Source organism: Agelaius phoeniceus, chromosome 7 (assembly GCF_051311805.1).
Source record: "Agelaius phoeniceus isolate bAgePho1 chromosome 7, bAgePho1.hap1, whole genome shotgun sequence".
In the NCBI taxonomy this organism is placed as follows: Eukaryota; Metazoa; Chordata; class Aves; order Passeriformes; family Icteridae; genus Agelaius; species Agelaius phoeniceus.
Window position 1 is genome coordinate 17,886,138 of NC_135271.1, and position 14,733 is coordinate 17,900,870.

At 46.7% G+C, this 14,733-nt stretch overlaps 2 protein-coding genes across 6 annotated transcripts in view; one reads left to right on the plus strand and one right to left on the minus strand.

Moving 5' to 3' along the window:
• On the plus strand, window positions 1–11,080 carry S100B (S100 calcium binding protein B). 2 transcript variants are annotated; one of them, XM_054636184.2, is made up of 4 exons: window positions 1–154; window positions 1,073–1,225; window positions 1,672–1,827; window positions 10,087–11,080. In XM_054636184.2, exons 2-3 carry the CDS (start codon window positions 1,088–1,090, stop codon window positions 1,810–1,812), a joined length of 279 nt encoding a protein of 92 aa, XP_054492159.1. In that variant the 5' UTR covers window positions 1–154; window positions 1,073–1,087; the 3' UTR covers window positions 1,813–1,827; window positions 10,087–11,080. The 2 variants fall into 2 exon arrangements, with proteins under 2 accessions (XP_054492159.1, XP_054492158.1); XM_054636183.2 differs by lacking the exon at window positions 10,087–11,080 and having other exon boundaries at window positions 1,672–2,614.
• The window catches only part of DIP2A (disco interacting protein 2 homolog A), an 81,704-nt gene continuing 75,302 nt past the window's right edge, over window positions 8,332–14,733 (minus strand). For all 4 annotated transcript variants that reach the window (XM_077181108.1, XM_077181107.1, XM_054636181.2 and 1 more), the window contains 5 exons: window positions 14,175–14,232; window positions 13,426–13,500; window positions 12,339–12,513; window positions 10,650–10,773; window positions 8,332–10,326 (listed from right to left, as the gene is read on the minus strand). In XM_077181108.1, coding sequence (XP_077037223.1) covers window positions 10,074–10,326; window positions 10,650–10,773; window positions 12,339–12,513; window positions 13,426–13,500; window positions 14,175–14,232 — 685 coding nt within the window. In that variant the 3' untranslated portion in view covers window positions 8,332–10,073. The remainder of the gene's footprint in view (window positions 10,327–10,649; window positions 10,774–12,338; window positions 12,514–13,425; window positions 13,501–14,174; window positions 14,233–14,733) is intronic.

The following is a 14,733-nucleotide window of genomic DNA, read 5'->3' on the forward strand; positions in this document are numbered from 1 at the left end:
GAGCGGCTCTGCGGCTCTGCGGGCACAGCGCCCGGCCCGGACACCCCGCCCCGGCCACGCCGCGATCCCCGCGGCCATAAGAGGGCAGCGGGGCCCCGCCGGGGGTGCCTGGCCACGCCGCATCGCCGTGCACAGCCCCGCCGGCAGCACGGAGGTGAGAGGGGCCGGGGATGCCGGGGCATGCCGGGGGATGGCCCTGCCCGAGGGGAGGTGGGCGCTGTCAGGGCAGGGTCACCGCTCCGCATCACCTCTGTCCGGGAGCACTCCTCAGCCTTGCGGACGGGCAGCAGGCAGGGCTGCTGCATGAGAAGGGTATTTTTGTTAGGATGTTTTCTGCCGTGTCTGGTAACAGTCTTTCGGTTGGGGCACTGACTGCTGGGCGGGGGAGGACATCAGCTGTGGGATCAGATTCAGTAGCTTGTGGTGGAGAAACAGGAGCCAGGTTGCAGGGCAGGAGACATTTAGCGATGGGATATGAACGAAATGAGCGCCAGGCAACAAGGCTTCTTTATTTTCCGAGTCTTTGGGTTGGCAGCTCTCCCTCTCCACTAAAGAGATCAGAGTCTCTGTGGTTTGTCCGTTTGTGAAGTCTGCAGGGAACGCTGCAATCCGAATTATTATCATATCCCAAGAGGGTTTCCAGACCTCTTGTGGGAGAGGGAGGTTTGAGAGATGTTCATTTTGACCTGCTGGCACCCATCAAAACCGGTTCCTGCCGGGTTCCCCTGACTGCTGGGCTGGAGACAGGGCTGCAGGCAGAAACACAGCCGAGGGGACCTGTGACAGCAGGGACAGCAAAACCTTTCTGAAGCTCCGGAGCTGACCCCATGCCTGCCTCTCTCCTCGTCTTGTGGCTCTGCTGTCTTCGAGAGTCCCTGGCAGCAGAGTTTTGGTCTCTCATGACCTTGCCCCTGAAGCCAGAGCTGCTGCCAGCGCTTCCCAGCAGAATGCCTTGAACGCGGCTCCGACCTTGCTGATCCATGGGCGGAGCCCGGGGTGGCCGTGCTTCCAAATCAATGGGAATTGCTGGAGCTTGCCCAGGCTGGCGCTCCACCGTCCCCTCTGACCTCAGGGCTGAGCCGCGACCATGTCTGAACTGGAGAAGGCGATGATCGCCATCATCGAGGCCTTCCACCAGTACTCCGGGAAGGAGGGAGACAAGCACAAGCTGAAGAAATCCGAACTGAAGGAGCTCATCAACAACGAGCTGAGCCACTTCCTCGGGGTAAGCACTGGCTGGGCTCAGGGGCCATCCAACAGCCCTGCACCTCCCAACTCTGCCTCCCACAGAAGCCTTGCACAGGTGAAGAGGTTTATTTACACAGCAGGACATTAAATCCTTTGCCCCAGCTCTACAGAGCAGCAGGATGAGGGGAACAGCCTATATGGCAGACTGGGGTGGGGGTTGGATAGTAGGGAAATTACCTTCCCTGACACGGGGGACAGCATTGCCCCAGGGGGCTCAAATGTCCCTTCCCAGCAGCACAGCTGTGGCTGCAATTCCCCAGGGCACAGGGCAGTGCCCCACCAGACTGGGAACAGCCACAAGACATTTGGGATGTGTCTGAACAGAGATTCAGCCATGAGAGCACTTGGGAAATGGGGACATGTTACTGTCTGGGCCATGCTGTGGTCCTCCCCAGCTTTGGCCCCCTGTTTCTATCCCTTCAGGAAATCAAAGACCAGGAGACTGTGGACAAAGTCATGGAGGCCCTGGACTGTGATGGGGATGCAGAGTGCGACTTCCAGGAGTTCGTGGCCTTCATTGCAATGGTCACTGCTGCTTGCCACGAGTTCTTTGAGGAGGAGTGAACTGGTGGGAAGCAGGTGAGCCCCTTCTGCTCATGCTGGAGAGAGGCAAGGCAGCATTGCTCCTCCAGGAAAAGGACTGGCTGTGATTACAGACACCTTAGAGTTCAGCTTGCGCTAGACTTAAGCAGCTTATTAAAAGTGCTGTGGCTTTGTGAACAAGAAACACTTGTGTGGCTCAGGAGAGGCTGTTGGCTGGTGCCCATTGGGCTGGGTGCAGTGAGAGTGCCTTGCCTCAAGCTCCTTCCCTGCTGTTTTAAGTCTGTTTTAAGTCAGGAATGTGCATGGGGCTAGAAGCAGAGGGATGCTGTGATCCAAGCTTGCTTGCAAAGGAAAAAAGGAAATTCAGGGGTTGAAGGAAGAGGTGATGCAGAGGGGCTGGTTTTGGAAACTTGCTGCTGAGCCCACTGGCCTGAACAGGAAGGCTCCCAGTGATTCCTGTGGGCTCTAGGCATGGCATTAGAAACCAGCTCCTGTCCCATCACAGGTGCTCAGCAGAGCCCACCCATTTCTTGGTACATTGAGACGCCTTTGGCTTGCAAGGCAAAGTGTAACAATCTAAAAACATAACCATCTGACAGCTCAGGCTTTCACTTGTTGATCAATCCTGCTTTTAGCAGCCTGCAGAACTGGAAGCTACAGCATTTGAGGCTCCTGCACTGGGGTCAGCTCCTGGGCCTGGGATATGCCTTGACAAGGTGTCCAGGCTCAGTCAGAAGGGAAGTGGGAGTGGCCCATGTGACCACAGACGAGGCACAGCCTCCCGAGTGTGTGGAAATGACAAGGAATAAAACATTGGTTTGGCCTCTGGTGAGAAACGTGTCCTTTTGTGCCAGGCTGCTCTGCACTGAGAGAGAAAGGCTGGGGGATCAGGCCTGAGGCACTGCCACAGCTCATGCCCCTGGGGGTCTCGTTGGGCACTGACCCCTCTTCTCTTGCCTGGTGTCTTTGTGACTGGCCAGACAACCCTCGATTGTCACCAGCACCGAGTTCCAGCTGGCTGCCCACTCTGCCAGGTGTACCTGCCAGGACAAAGGGACACAGGGGCCCTCTGCAGGATGTCACTGCTGCTATTGGGGTCATCCAGGGGCTTGCAGTGGTGAGCCCTTGCAAAGCCTCAGCTAAACCCAGAACAACCCCCCCAACACCTGAGCTGCCTTTCCGGTCTGCACCTGCCATCCAGCTCAGCAGCACCTGTGAGCTGGGCCTTCCTGCAGCTCCAACAGTGACAGATTCACAGCAACGATGCTCTCAGATGGTACTGGTTTTACCTCATTCCACATATTATAATGATTTTATGCACAAAATGACATCTTTGGACAGGGACCATCTTGCTATTCTCACCAGCCTCCCCCAGGTTGTGCAAGGGGATGTTCAGGCAGAGCCAGGCACACAAGATGTCTCTTTGTGATTGTCTCTTTGTGTGCAGTGCTTTTAAACACAGAACACATTTTGCAGGATCAATTCTTGTGTGTTTCCTAAATCTACTATCAGTGCAAATGGTTTCTGTAAGTGCCTCACCTCTCTTGCCTTTTCAAACAAAACACTTGCCTTCTTTTAAAGACTACAACTTAATTTACTTCCACAGACAAGGATCTAAGTAGAAGTAGGTGGTTTGGTCAAGAACCTGTGAAAGTCTGGGTTAAAAAATGCAGATGACATGAAAAAACCTCCCAGGGCTCCTTTCCAAGATGGAATGCCCTGTAAGCACAGAGTGTTCTGCACACTGTGAGCTGACTGTGGGCCCAGCAGTCTGACCCATCTGCTGCACCTCAAACAAGTGTTTGCACTGAACTTTGTGTCAGAGAAAGGAACCACTTGGGAACACACTTGGGAGTAATGCTGGTGCAGCACATCATTTTGTCTAAATAAAAGTTAAACCAGACACCCTACCTCCCATGAGCCACATTGCAAGAGGGACAGGACGAGTTTTTTTTGGAGTTTTTTTACAGCCTTTCCAAACTGCTGCAGCTGTTAGAAGGGACATAACTTAAAAAAATAATGGTTTTATTAAATTTTAATTAATCATAACCAGTATATTAATTATAAGCAGTACATTAGTCTTGTGTCATTTAAAGCCAGCATTTAACAAAGTTGTCTAAAGTTACTTTTTTGGGAACACAGCTTGGGAAAATTTCTGACACATTAAGTTTTGATAAACTAAATCTGATATGCTTCAATGAACAAGGCCTGGGAGATAAAGATGTATTGTTGAAGCTGGACATCTGGAATGCAGAATTTAGGGACTACAAGGACATTTTGCAGAAACCAGAAGAGACTAACAAAGACTGTGTCTGTGTGTTGAAAAGTCCCTACTGGAGAAAACAGACAGTAAACTCCCTAAAAATATGGACTGATTAGCATGAACAGCGAGGAATCAATAACCAATAGAGGACAGTATACTAATAAATGAAATATAATTATGCAATTTAGAACCAATGAACATTAATTTGTTTGCTAAAAATGTAGAAATAGGTGGAAAAGTTTTGTATTTGTGCCTGTGTAGAGGCTGGAATTTTGTCAGCCATTTACAAACCCTGGCCAGGAATAAAGAACTGCCTCACTCTCCAGCACTACAAAGACACTATTAGAGGACATGAAGAACACATTTTTGTCCTTGCAAATTTTTCTGTACGAGAATCTATCCAATCTTCAGCCCTTGTGAGGTTGCGACGTGCATGGTAGTACTTCAAGCTGAAAAGGACTGTGCAGAGAGCACTGTGCTCTACCAGCTTCTTGAAGGTTTTAAAAGAGAGGGGGCTTCCCCTTGAATGTGGTGCAAATACGAGTTTCCCAAAGTTTAGACAGCTTTTCACAAGTTCCAGGGGCAAACTCTGGGCAAGCTTGTTGTCCTGGCACAGGTCTCTGAGCTGGGCACAGTGTCCCGGCTGTGAAAGGAGCGTGGCTGCCACTGGCCTGCCAGCTGAATTCCCAGTCCTAAGCTGGCAGTCTTAAGGGCAAAGTTAAACAAGAGCTACTTGTGCTGCTACCTATTCCTCTTCCAGCCCCTCTGTGGGAACACCTGTGCCTACCTTGAGGCTCTGAGATCCAGAGAACACAATGGTAGAGGCAGCAGAGAAGGGAAGGACAGAGTGCACTGGTGAGTTTGATGTGGTTTATGTGCAGCAAGGGGAAGGTGCAGCCCTGCACTGGCTTTTACTTCTAGAGCCTTCTTCTATGAGAGCAACTGCTGGACTTTGCAATGAAGATGTGAGAGTGAAAAAAGTGATGGCAGGTCTGTCTGGAAAAAGGAGATACAGAGCATTGTGTGCAGTTTAAATGCTGTTAATAAGAGAAGGAGGTACTTTGAGAACATCTTCTGTCTTGACACTTCCATCTGCATGACCTCTAGCAGCTGCTTGGACATTGAAAGTATGTGAAAGTGATTGTGCTGTGAATGTCAGGCTGGCAAATGCCTTCTGTCCTGGCACATCTGTCAGTCAGAACTGCAGCTGGAAACACTTTGCTCTAACAGTGGACTCTGCCACTTTGAGAGAACGTGCTGATGCTATATATACAATTTAGGAGGAAAATGTCAATCACTAGTATGTTTTGTTTAGCTTACAGGCTGCAAAGGGACTATAGAGGCCAGCAGTGGCTTTCTGTTATAGGACTTTTTCTTTGCAAGCAGCTGCTGGACATTTTGAAGGGGTTTGGGATCTGTGAGTGTTAGAGTGCAAGATGGCACACAGATCTTGAGGGAAAGTGCATATCTCCAGGGAGCTGGATGCAGTTCAGTGGGTGTGAGTTACATGTTGAGCAGCTGGTGGCACAGAAAAGCTTCTAAAAGGAAGAAGCTGTGCTGCAATTGCCTTTTATTTTGAAGCTTATAAACTGCACAGCCAACACAACCACACGATAGCGCTGTCGACTCACAAAACAGGGACACGCACCGAGCTCGAAACCACCTCCAGGACAGAGCTGAGTCAGAAACGTCCCTGTTCTCCAATCACCTCTGCCAGGACAAAAAGATTTGGCTGATCTTCCCCTTCCAAGTACAAACTCTTCCTTGCAGCACATTCAAATGGCAACATGAACTCCTCTGCCCCAACAAACCTTTTTACTCTCACAGAGTCTGGTAACAAACTTGAATACATCTGCCAAAACCAGGGCTCATGTAAGTGTCAGTGGAGAAAGTTCCTTGCTGCCTACAATTTCAACTGCCCCCATCAAACTACAAACACACCCCCTGCTATAGCCCCTTTCCTTCTCAGCTCTAGGTACCATCCTAAGCCTTCAGTCTCAGAGGCAGGATCCAAATGGGATGGCACCAGGGACTGCTCACATGCTAAAGCTACAAGGACAAAACTCAACAGCTTGGCATCTGCATTCCCACTGGCAGTTCAACAGCTTTAACCCAGAGAACTGAATATTGGGAAAAGCCTCTAAATTCACTGAGATCACCCAAGTGCTCATCCAAATTTGCTTTCTTTGCCAAAGAGAGCAACTAGAACTCCATCTCAGAAGAAATGGCATCCCCTCCAAAATCCAAAACATCCAGGGACTGATCCCCTACAAATGTGTCAGGACACTGCTATTGGGCATTACCTGCCCGGGGCACTCAGCGTAGCTTGTCCAAAAGAAGTGTGCTGGCAGAATTTCAAGAAGGCTACCTCTAACAAGTGGAAAACACATGCCAAATTGAATCTTTCAGGAGGGAGACTGCCTTTCAAAGATGGATGCTGACTCCATGATTGTACAAATTGAGTCAGTGCTTCCAAACCAAATATGCCAGGGTAGAAAGTTGCTGCCACCCTTGAGCTGCACAATGCAGCTTCTTATCTGCACCTCCAACACTGGGGCCAAGTTCTTTCCTTCCCATGAGGAAGCACTGCCATTCTCATTCAGGAACTTACCAAGCACAAGCTGCATACCACGTCCAGCACTGACTATGTCCAACAATGGCTCCTACACAGCAATGTCTTGCTGGGCTGTACCATGCCCTTAGCTTCTCACTGCTATGGAGCCCTGTGTTCTGCCTCTCTTGTCATCTCAGTCTAACTGGAAACACTTTTAGCACAGCAGCACAATCTGGGTGAAGAGGAGGAGACATGAAGCACATGTTTTTATCCTGGTACATTTTTGTAAGAGACTTCTATTGGGATCTTTAATCCTTATGAAGCTGTAATGTGCACAGGGGTCCTTAAAGCTGAGAAGGACCATGCAGAGAGCTGATCCCTGTGGCCTCAGTGCCTACTGACACCTTTTATGTTGGTTATTTCAAGCTGGTGGACACACTGGTGCCACTGACGACACACAGGGTGTGCACAAGTGTTGGGGGCTTCCTGCACCTGCTAGGTATGGCCCCCATCCTCCTCCTTGAGGGGCAGAGGTACTGACAGTGCTGGGTGCCAGACTGTGCATGCATCCCCCCTTCCCCCCAAATGACTCCTGGCTATGCTATCCCATCTGGCACAGTGGAGACTGCACCAACCTTCCTGTGGCTGGCCCTGAGCCCCCCCAAGACTACAGCCTCAGCTATGCTGGGCAAGGTGAGGGATCACCTGGCCAGCTCATGAGAAAGGGTGTCCTTTGGCTTTACTGCTGCACAATGGGCTCCTCCCATCGCCCTGCCTACTCCCTGAGCCCACCTCTGCTTCCCTGCTCCCTGTGCTGGGGGAGTCTCAGCAGCTGGCAGGGTCACTGCTGTCTCCTGTATGTGCATCCCTGGTAAAGTGTACTATCCTTGCTTTGGCTGGAGCTGCCATGCCATGCCATGCCATTCCATTCCATCTCATCCCATCCTAACTCCCCTGGCTGGCAGGGACATGTTCACCTCCTAAGCCGTTGTTTTCCAGGGCATCCTTGGTAGTTCAAGGAGTCCTGAGTATGGCCCTTACCCTCTCCAACCCTTTTCACACCCAACACTCCCTCTGCTTCTCATCTTTCCTTCCCAGGGGACACAGGGGCCCATGGGACTTACTGGCCTGCAGAGAGAGCCTTCTTTACCCTGACAGCTCTGGAGAATTTGGCAGCACAGCCTGATGAAGTTGCTGCAGGGCATCCATCCCAGTGCTGCTGTTTGTCCTTTTCCTTTTCAGTTAGTGCTTCCTCCCTGGCAGTCATCAGCCCGGATCTGGCATCAGGCCTTTCTGTCCAGCTGGTGCCTTCTGCAATGTCTCCCAGGGGTATAAACTTCAGTGGATGTCTGGCTGCAAACCAAGCAGGGACAGGGCCAGGCTGTGCCTGCAGCTGGAGCTCAGAGGCCTGGAGAGGCTCAGCCATGCATGGAGCAGCTGCTTAGCTGCACCATGGCAGTGACATCCTGCCAGCCCTGCCAGCCCCACAGCAGAGATGTCATACCTGACATAGTGACAACAGCAGTGCAGCTTGGCAGAGGCTCAACATACAGGAAATCCAGGAGCATCCAGGCTTTACAACTGTTTTACCTGCAAAGCAATTGCAGTGAGGTTTTGCAGAAAAAGCTCTTAATGCATTAAACTGTCTGATATATGAGTGAAAACTGGTGCTAAGCCAAGGTTTTGACCTAACAGCTTGAGTTTCAACATTCATCGAGTCAGATTGGCAAGAGCTGTTCTGAAATGTTTAATAAGCTTTTTGTTTTAAGATTTACTTTACAAGGCAACTTGTATCACTTTCATCAGTATCTCAATACAAAAGTCTTACAATGCTTTGTTTGCTAGAAAACTACAACATGGAACTGGGGGTTAGGGAGTTGTCTCCTTTTGCCAGCTGTTTTGGGAGGAGGGCTGTCCCACAGCCTGCTGCTGGAGGCTGCTGGACTCAAACAATAAGTTACACAAGTTCTGTACATAATTACAGTCAGAGTATGCAGCTGTATAATACACCATAGGTAAACACCACCAGGGCCCATAACTACTATAAAGGAGAGCTTTTTCTTGAAGATTTCAGTTTATTTCACCATGGATAAATCTAATCTATCAGGGGACTGACATCCATCTTTCTTAGGCACTGATCCAGGCAGAATTGCCTTGCAGAAAAAACTGGCTCTTTTGCAAACTTGTGCATTATTAAAAAAAATTTTCTGTAGCTCTCAAGTCTTTAACAAGTTTATAAAAATAATTATTTGCTAGTCTTGTGCCTACCTTCAAACACAGAATTACTTGAATAACTTCGTATTCTTTTTCTGTATTAGGTTCACTGCAGTATTAGAACAGGCAGAAACTCCAAAACCTTAATTAGTCCAACTGTGACCCAACCAACTGGATATTTTAGCCTGAACAAAAGAGTTTAAATACAACTCCAAAGAAAACAAACAAAGTTTGTACCACAACAGCTCAAGCTAACTAACACTGAATGGGTTTTCTATGGTGGGAAAAAAAAAAGTTACTATTTCAAGTTTTAGCACAGAATATTCAGGGAAAACATTTTGTAAGCCTATGCTTTGTAAACATTTATACAAATCATTCAGAGTGGCTTTGGAATGGATTTTTGAATCCTTGGCATTATGCAGGGCAGGAATTAACAGCTCACACTATGAAAACAAGCGACTTGGACATGGAGTTAGAAGAGCAAGAGCACTGAAGGCTCCTGCATCAAGTACTTAAAACTGGGTGTTACTTTGTATTTTATTATAAAGTTTATAGCATTACAGAGTCCAGCATGGCACCGTAAGTAACCTTGTTACAGCATTTGTTTTTGCTTGGTACAAAAAAGCTGATCAGCAGCATAACTGTTACACTGAATCCAGGATTGGAAGGGGTTGGCTTCTTCTGAATAGGGATGAGTCAGTGTTTTAAAATAAAAAGGCTGCATTTTTAAATCTCAAATATGTGCAAAATGCCTTTCAGTAGAGAATGTGGCAGAGGTGTGTGCAATGTTGAAGGATATGCCCCAACCCCAATACTGCCCATATACTGCAGTCACGTGGAGGGTGAACTCTGGATGGTTACTCACGACTTTGGGTGCTGTTTCCAGGAGTCCTCCTCACAGCTGCTGTTCTCTCCCCACCCCACTCTATGTCCTTTTATGCAGTGCATCAAGTACTGACATTCATAATTACTCTCTCCCCTCTGCTCCCCCCTCCTAAAATAAAATTGGTCCATGATAGTTCTAGTAAGCTTCCTTCAGGAATTCCAGTAAACTCTCCATCCTAAGACAGCTGTGACTGTTACAATGAAAGCAAATGCAATCTGGGAGATGAAGGGCTGCATGTAAAGAGAAGTATCTCCATTTTCCTAGGGTCTTCAACAGCTTGTAAAAACAAGAGCATGGATTCCAATGTTATTATGAGGAAAGCCCCTTGGATTTTGGTGCTTTAGCCTTGATGTTATTTGCTGTTTTCACATGTTGTAGGCAACATAAATAGGATCCAACTGATCAGCTAAAAATCCGTCTCTCAAGTGCATCCGTTGTTTCTCGCCGCGGGAGTTGATGGGAATGACCCCGGGATCCACGATGACCACGACACCAACAATGAGATAATGCTCTTCCAGGACCACGTTGGTCACCAGTGCCACCAGATCCAGAGCTTCCTGCTCTGAGCCTTCCAGCTCCACCACCACCACCAGCAGGTTTGTCCATGTAAACACAGCACTGTCGGCATGACACACGTGTTAATGGGGAGGAAAAAACACCTGGACAAGTCACTAAAAGAGATTATGAAAAGAAAGACAAGGCTTCCCAAAGCTTACAACTAAACCTGAATGCTTTGAGGCTGGAGAGGATAACAGCCTCAGTTATATCCATAACTCATTAGGGCCAAATGGGAATAATACACGTGAGAAGACATCATCCGTGAAATCCCTGAGATGTGTTTACCACACCCACAGGTGTACATTCTGACACTGCCAAGGAACTCCTAAGTTCTGCTTTAGAAGAAATAAAATGATAGAGAAGAACAATGCTGTGGTTCTTACCATTCTGCAATGCTCTTATGTGCCCTGATGACAGAGGTTTCGATGTCGATGGGGTGGTACCTCATTCCTCTGAGCTCCAGTGTTTCATCCAAAGAGCCCACCACATACAAGGCATCGTGCCTCTCTGCAATACAGCACACACATTTCAACACCAGCACAGCTACAGGACAAACACAGCCACTTGTAGGAGCTTATTCCTGACCTTCTAACATGTTCCCAGTGCTTCCTAGGGGAAAGTCTATAATGCATGCTCCAGCATTTGAGAGAATTAAGGACTCATGCAGCACTTCTGCCTATGACTGCAAGCAACTGAAATCACAATGAAAAGAATTTCTGGATCATCCAGTTCTGTCCTTCATCTCATGTAATGTAACCTCTGTTCATAAACCCAAGTAAAATCCACCATTAAAACATCTTTTTGTTCCACTGTTCTTATCAGACAATTCTTACTTTTTGATCAACACAATCACTTTTCCAATTCCCAAATTTAACTTCTTTTTTTTTAACACCAGCTTATACCCACTAGTCCTCATGCCAGCAAAATTCTACTCAGTTTCTCAAGATCCCACAGTTTACAAAGTAAGAACAACTCTGTCCTCTCCCCAGCCTCAGCTTTGTCAGGTTGAATAAGCAAAGCTCTCCTAGAAGACCCTACCCTACTCTCAACATTCATCCTTGTAACTCTGTTCAGTTCAATTTTGCTTTTTCTTTGTTAACTATTTCATAGTCTTGTTCAGTTATGTTACTGGAGGTGAAAATCATGCTGGGAAGTTGTATTTTGTGTATACTGTAAATTCACTGCCCACAGCTTCTTAAAAACTAAAGGACAGCTGGCATTGTTCCATGGTGATAAAAATCTCTGTGAAATATGATTTTTCAGAAAGCTACAAGGCACAAAAACTTGCTATTGGGATTCAGTGGCAGCAGTCAGGACACTGACACCATTCATTTAAGTCCAATCACAGAAAACTAGCAATATACATTTGTTACTAAGTGAAGAGCATCCAAACTCCCTTCCTTAGAATGTTCAGAGACTTATTTCTTTACATATATGATAACTAAGAACTGTATCTGCTTTGTATTCTGTCTCAACAGAAAACAGAGCAGATGGAGGATAAACGCTTCCCAAATTCAGACATTTTGGCTTAGACTAAAAAAATTCAAGATTAATAATTTATTTTCTATACTGGAAAGTTTCTCCTGTAGGGGAATAGAATATAAGAAAATAAAGAGAGTGTAGAAAGTAATCTTACCCCTAGGGAGTTGCAGCTGGGCCAATTATCAAAGATTAGGAACAGGCCTGACTTTACCAGGCCATACATGAGCAGAAGAGTGCTATAAGAGTGGGGTGGCTGGGTGAGAAGGGAACTGGGGTCAGTGGCTGCTTTGTGAAGAAGAAAGAGGCAGTGCTCTGAGAGCTGCCCATGAGAAACACCAAGAAGGTCTGAAACTTTTGTGATAAGGAGACAGCAGTGTGGAACCCCTGCAATAGAGACGACAACATTCCCCTCTAGACCTTTAACTTCTGAAACACTGCAACATCACCGGTGTCAGTGCACGTCCTGACCCTGCTGAACGACAGAACACCTCCCCCTTGACTCAGGAGTGTCCTGTGATGGAAGTCAGCATAAGCCAGCTGGAGAGCCCCCCAGGAGTGACAGTGAGGAGTGTCCTGTCCTGTCCCCGTACCCCCGCTGGCGTCGGTGAGCTCGGTCCTGCGCAGGAAGCCCAGGTAGCCGGTGCGCGCCCACAGGGTCTGCGTGTCCCCGAAGCTCAGGCGGGCAGTGAAGTGATCGGCGTGCAGCGCCTCCTCTCCGTACACCGTGTAGTAACCAGTGGCATTGTGGGGGCTGCTCACCCAGATCTGGGGACAAACCAAAGCCAACTGCAGTGAACACAGGTTATCGTGCCAGGCACAGAGAGCATCGTTAATTGATTTAAAAGATCTGTTTCACTGACCATTTTCATTACTCCAAAATGCCAGTTTAAATGTATAAAGCATTATATATATATATATATATATAATATCTATATATAGATATATATAAAATGTATTATATATTATATATATCTATATATATTAAAAATGTATTATATATATTTATTATTATATAAAACATTATATATATTATATATAAAATGTATTATATATATTATATATATCTATATATATAAAATGTATTGTATATTATATACATCTATATCTATATATATTTTAAAATGTATTATATATATTTATTATTATATAAAGCATTATATATATTATATATATAAAATGTATTCTATATATTATATATATCTATATATAGATATATATATAAAATGTATTATATATAGTTATTTATTATATATATTTATTATTATATAAAGCATTAACTTCTGACCAGAGAAAAGGAGTTTTAGGTACATGTAACTGGGGGGGGTAGTAAAGGCCATAAAAAAATGAACCAGGCATTTGGCTTACTGGAAAGGAACAGCTGTTAACCTATTAGCTGGGCATCTTATTACACAACAAAAGATGCCTATAAAACAAAGGTCAAACCAAGCAGCAAATGACCTACTGCTGCTGCCCACTGATGGGAGTACATCCCTACCTGTCCTAGCTGCTGGGCAGACACAGACTGTGCAGCCACATGTGCAGGAATGCACATGGTGCCAGCTCTCTGTGGGGCTCATTCACATCCCACTCAGGGGAAGGAAGGCATTTATCTAACAGGAGGTATCCAGGTATCCCATCACTGCCCACACACACAGTACAACAGCACCAAAGCTTTACCTCTCCTAAATGGGAGTCTCCCAGAGGTCCCTTGGTTTCTGTGTGTGCTATGATGACCTTGACTCCCGGAAGAATCTCGAATAAGAAGCAAACAGAAATTAAGAAAATGAATTCATCAAAAGAAATGTTAATCAGAAGTCAACAGTCTGTGCTCTGTGCTTCCCTTTCTACTCCTTTCTGCACCACAGACACCAATCATCTCTTCCTACTACAGTTGTTTAAATTGTTAAATACTTCTAATTCTGGGCAGCCATTTTGCAGCTTCAGCTTTGGTTTCACACCTAGCAAATGCCTTCCTTATGAAGGTCTCAGATTTGTTTTGGTGGTACAATATATCCTATTGCTTCATGTCATGCACCTGGCTTCACTTTACTCACTCACAACCTGTTCTCCTGGACACATTCTGATAAGCCAATCTCATCCCACATATTCTTTCATGAGATCCACGTGATGCAGCTCCCCACCCAGGTGAGGGCCATGAGGACATCACGAGTGTCACAATGGCTTTAAACTGTAACAGGAGGTTCAGAGTAGATGTTGGGAATAATTGTCCCCAGCTGAGGGTGGTGAGGCCCTGGCTGGTAAAGGTTGTCCAGAGAAGGCTGTGGCTGCCTCACCCCTGAGGCCAGGTTGGACGGTGTACCCCCACCCATGGCAGACATGGACTGGAATGAGATGAGCTTTCAAGTCCTTTCCAACCCAAACCACTCCTTGATTCTGTGAGGAGGAAGGATGACACTGTCTCTCACCTTGCCAGACTCCATAAGTGGCAGACTGTGTGGAGAACCTCTCTCTACCAAACGCACCCTGAGAAAATAAGAGGAATGAATACATTTGTACAATGCTTTAAGGACTGTTGGAGATTAGGATTTTTTTTCTTTTCTTTTTCTCTCAGGGAGTTTTCTCCCATCTGCTGCCTAAGAGATGATAATGACTGTATTTAAGAAAGACAAAAGATGCAGTCAAGGAGGAGGGGGAAAGGTGCAGCTGCCTGCACTCTTGTAGCTGAGGGGCTTTCTCTTGGGAGACAGCCCTGCTGTCTTCTGCTGTTGCTTTGGGCTCCTCCATTACCCTTCAACCCAGCATCCTGTGCCCACCAGTACACCCCGTGGTTCCTGTTACAGCTACAGATTTCTGCTATGCTCTGTTTGCCACTCAGGGAAGGCTGAGGAACAGAGCTGTTTTGCTTTGAAGAAAAAAAAAAAACAAAAACAAAACTATGGGAGATTCTAACTGTGCTATTTCCACTACCAAGAGGATCGTTAGGGAGGAGGTTTCTTGGAATTGCACAGCACAGGGATATAATAT

Excerpts from the sequence above, each read along its gene's own strand:
- S100B (XM_054636184.2), top strand. The coding sequence starts at position 1,088 with ATGTCTGAACTGGAGAAGGCGATGATCGCCATCATCGAGGCCTTCCAC. Across the intron at positions 1,226-1,671 it reads AGCTGAGCCACTTCCTCGGG|GAAATCAAAGACCAGGAGAC; the intron begins GTAAGCACTGGC and ends CTATCCCTTCAG.